The following is a 4,260-nucleotide window of genomic DNA, read 5'->3' on the forward strand; positions in this document are numbered from 1 at the left end:
GCTCTAAGCTCCGTGAGGGCAAGGGCAGTGTCTGTCTGGTTCACTGCTGGGCCTAATACAATGTCTGGCACCGAAGAGGCACTTAATAAAAATTTGATAGATGAATGTTAGCTAATTAACTAAGATTGAACACTGTCCTGTTTCTCAATTATGATATTTTTCAGGGTCTGGGCACTTAACCTCCCCAAGCCAGCTCTGTCTTTTGTAAAATCAGGGCAATAATTCTTACTTTATGGATTGTTGTGAGAGTTAAAGGAGATAACATAGGTAAATAAAGCATTTAACACGGTGCCTGCCACATCATAAGCACCTAGTAAGTCATCTTGTTGGTATAATAATTGATACTATTTCAATCAGAAAAAAAATGCTAGTCATGGTAGGAAACTTTGTAGGGGGTTGGAAAACAGCTATTTTTAGAAATTCAACTAAAAAAATTAGTTTTCTTCCTTTCCTGGCTATGCAAAGTCATTTAGTCCATCCATTCACAGGTCATCAGTGACCAACATTCTTACTTGCAAAGCTGCCCCATTAGTGTGTGATACGTGACAGTGTTTTAAAAAATGCCTGCCACTCTGTCTTCCCACTCTCACCACTGGTAATTAGAAGATGAACTTATATTTTTAAAAAATTTGATTCAGCCGGAGCCGACCTGCTAATAATTCAGGAAGCCTCCTAGCCAGCCTATTACCTTTGATCAAGGACCCCCAAAATTTCCAATAATGTCCTCACATTACCTTTCCTCCTATCACCTTCCCCTTGTGCTTACTCAGATTCCTGTTGAAGTGTCAGATAATGCTATTGGCCCTGAACAGAACTGCTGGCCACTTGCATAAAAGAATCAGCTGTACCCAAAACAATTTTGTGGTTTTTCAAAAGGAAATGGGATTACAAATCCCATTTGTCTTCTAAGAGGGCAGAACCTTATGTTTTCTGGGTCAAGTTACATGTGTGATTTATCATCATCTTGCTTCCATTAAATAACCTCAAAATCAGATGACTTCTCCTGGGACAAAGAAAAATCCCCAAACTGAGCCCTGCCCCACCCACTCTTTCTCCAACATCAGCTCTTCCTGGAGAATTTCATCAGTCTGTGCTTGTCTCATCTCTAGACCATAGCTTTGGCATTATGCTCTGTGACTAACACTGTATCACTCCTTAACACCATTTAGGATTCAAGAATCCTCAGATGACCTGGAAGGTTTTTATATCTAATAATTAAGCATCCCTTTTGCCATTTAAGCCTTTTTTCTCGTACCCTATCTTTAGGGGCAGTACAAAATAACTAGACCTCTTCCTCTTTAGAATCACATTTCCTATCAGGTAAATCGTTGTTATTAGTTGCTCACAAGTTGCCCGCAGACTCATGAGAATCCCAAGAACAATGGAATGAACTGCTGACCCTGGTCCTGAACCATACCCATGATCAACTGTGGACTGTGTCATTGTGATCCTTTGGGTTTTCTTTGGCTGATTTTTGGAAGTAGATCTCCAGGCCCTTCTTCCTAGTCTATCTTGGTCTGGAAACTCCGCTGAATCCTGTTCGGCATCACAGCAACAGACAAGCCTCCACTGACAGAGGGTGGTGGATGCCCTTGAGATGCAATGGCCAGGAACCAAACCCCAGTCTCCCACATACCAAACCAAACCAAATCCATTGCCATCGAGACAATTCCAAAGGTGAGAAATCTACCACCGAACCACGAATGCCTGGCCTGATTATGTCTTCCCTTCCCTTAATAATTCCAAAGTATTTAGTCTTTCCTCCCAGATGCCATGGTCCAACTTGACTTCCTGGGCAATGATATCCGTCAGGCTAGCCAATGACAATTCTTTAAAAAGAGGGAGTGCTTACTAAAAATGCAGATTCCTGAGCCTCCACCTCTGACCTGAATCAGAATGTCCAACTTTCCAGTTTTTAAGCTTAGGAATCAGTACTTCAACAAGCTTTCCAGAGGATTTCAAAGGAATCTGTAGCTTGGGAAATATTTCCCTAGAGGCCAGATCTTCTGAGTAAACTGTTGTAGACTGAACCCTGTAGAACTTGGTGGCCACCATGCTGCAGCTTGATGGTGGAGGCCTTGTCCCTGGGCTGCCAGGACCAGACCTAGGTAGAGAAAGCTGCCTCTCAGATTGTGTTTTCAGGTGTATTGGCCAGTAGCTCTGTGACCTTGGGAAGGTTTCTTAACCTCACGTCTCAGTTTATTAATCTGTAAAACGAGGATAATAGTAGTGACTACTTCATAGACTTGTTGTGAGAATTCAGTGACTAAGTACACATTAGACCCTCATGTGGGTGCCCAGCCCATAGTAAGCACTATGTACATGTTATTTGCTGCTGCTGCTGCATTTGTGATCATTGTTACCACTAGCTCAATCTCCACCATCTGGAGGGTCAAATCCAAAACTCAAGGCTGTCGAGTTGATTCCGACTCGTAGTGAACCTTTCTAAAAACCAGGGGTTGGCACACTGTGGCCCGTTGCCTGCTTTTGTAAATAAAGTTTATTTGAACACAGTCACACATTCATTTACATTATTGTCTACAACTGCTTTTATGCTACAGAGGCAGAGTTGAATAGTCACAACAGACTATATGGCCCACAAAACCTAAAATATTTACTCTTCGGCCCTTTATAGAAAAAGTTTGCCAGCTCTTGTTCTAAACCTCTTTCAGCCCCTGTTAATATGCTGATAGCCCTGGGGGGAACAGCAAGATCAGTCGTTTAGAGATTTACTGATAGCTGATTGAGGGCAGAACCCTGTCAGTGAGGCAGAAGGGACTGGTGTCTCAAAAGGGTAGAAAGGGGAGGGAGAGGAGGCCGACAAGATCCCTGAGAAAGGCAAATGGGTGGGAGAGGTTTGCAAGCCTCCTAGCTCAGTCCTGATTAGGTCGTGACCTGGGCTTTTATGAGACTCTGGGAGAGTGTCTGACAAAAGTTGGGGAAGGGTTTTCCCTCTTCCCACTGGCCAAGGGCTTCCTTCCTCCCAGCTTCAGACAGTTTTCTCACTGGTCAGTTTGAAAAATGCTCTCACTGAGGTTAAAGCAAGTCACTGCATTCAATACCTTTAGAGAAAATTGTTATTTTACTGCAGTTCAGCCAACATGCCAACTAGTTGCCCACTATGTGCCAGGCACGGGCAGATACAGAAAATGAAATGTGGACCTTGCCCAGTGGAGTGCACAATCGCCTGCTAACTGCATGGCCATAAACCCTTCAAACCAAGAACTTAAGTCTCCAGCCTCACTCACTTGACTCCCTGTGACCTGAGATGATGAAGAAGTGCCTGAGATTGCAAATAACTGGTAACTAATTAACACCTGGAATCATGATCATAAAAAGAAAACCACCAAGGTCAAGTTCTGTCCACTGAAGGCCTGTGCCCCATCACCAGAGTTTCCGCAGAGGAAAGGGATGCACCGAGCTCAGTGTTCTTGTTGTTGTTAAGTTGCCTGTTGAGTTGATTCTGATTCATGGTGACCCCATGTGTGCAGAGTGGAACTGCTCCATAAGATATTCATGGCTGTGACTTTTTGGAAGCAGATCGTCAAGGCTGTTTTCCAAGGGGCCTCTGGGTGGGTCCGAACTGCTAACCTTTCGGCTAGTAGTTTAGTGCTTAACCATTTATGTGACCCAAGGGGCTCCTTCTGTGCTCTTACTGCCTGCCTTTTGCTAAGAGACAGAGAGTGTGGATAGAAAAAGCAATCAATTATTGAGTGCTTCTTATGTTTCCAGTATCTGTGGTTTACATATACTGTCATTGAATCCTTACATTAGCCCCGTTAAGTAGGCATCGTTATCCATTTTACACATGGAAAACAGATGCTCAAAATGCCACAGCTAGTCAGTGGTAAAAATGGAAATTCCAGAACTCTTAATTGTGCTCATGAAGAACCTGTACATAGATCAAGAGGCAGTTGTTTGGACAGAACAAGGGGATGCTGCGTGGTTTAAAGTCAGGAAAGCTGTGTGTCATGGTTGCATCCTTTCACCATACCTATTCAGTCTGTATGCTGAGCAAATGATCCGAGAAACTGGACTATATGAAGAAGAACGGAGCATCAGGATTGGAGGAAGACTCAATAACAACTTGTGTTATGCAGATGACACAACCTTGCTTGCTGAAAGTGACGAAGATTTGAAGCACTTCCTGATGAAGATCGAGCACAAAGCCTTCAGTATGAATTACACTTCAACATAAAGAAAACAAAAATCCTAACAACTGGACCAATAAGCAACACCATGATAAATGGAGAAAAGATT

General features: G+C 43.2%; 1 protein-coding gene across 1 annotated transcript in view; it reads left to right on the forward strand.

Moving 5' to 3' along the window:
* Positions 1 to 2,053: 2,053 nt before the first annotated feature.
* MEP1A (meprin A subunit alpha) overlaps positions 2,054 to 4,260 on the forward strand; it is a 42,025-nt gene continuing 39,818 nt past the window's right edge. The window contains exon 1 of the mRNA XM_023734118.1: positions 2,054 to 2,108. Within this exon, the coding sequence (XP_023589886.1) occupies positions 2,054 to 2,108 (55 nt within the window). The remainder of the gene's footprint in view (positions 2,109 to 4,260) is intronic.

The sequence above is a fragment of the Trichechus manatus genome, unplaced genomic scaffold (genome assembly GCF_000243295.1).
Source record: "Trichechus manatus latirostris isolate Lorelei unplaced genomic scaffold, TriManLat1.0 scaffold00065, whole genome shotgun sequence".
Lineage (NCBI taxonomy): Eukaryota > Metazoa > Chordata > Mammalia > Sirenia > Trichechidae > Trichechus > Trichechus manatus.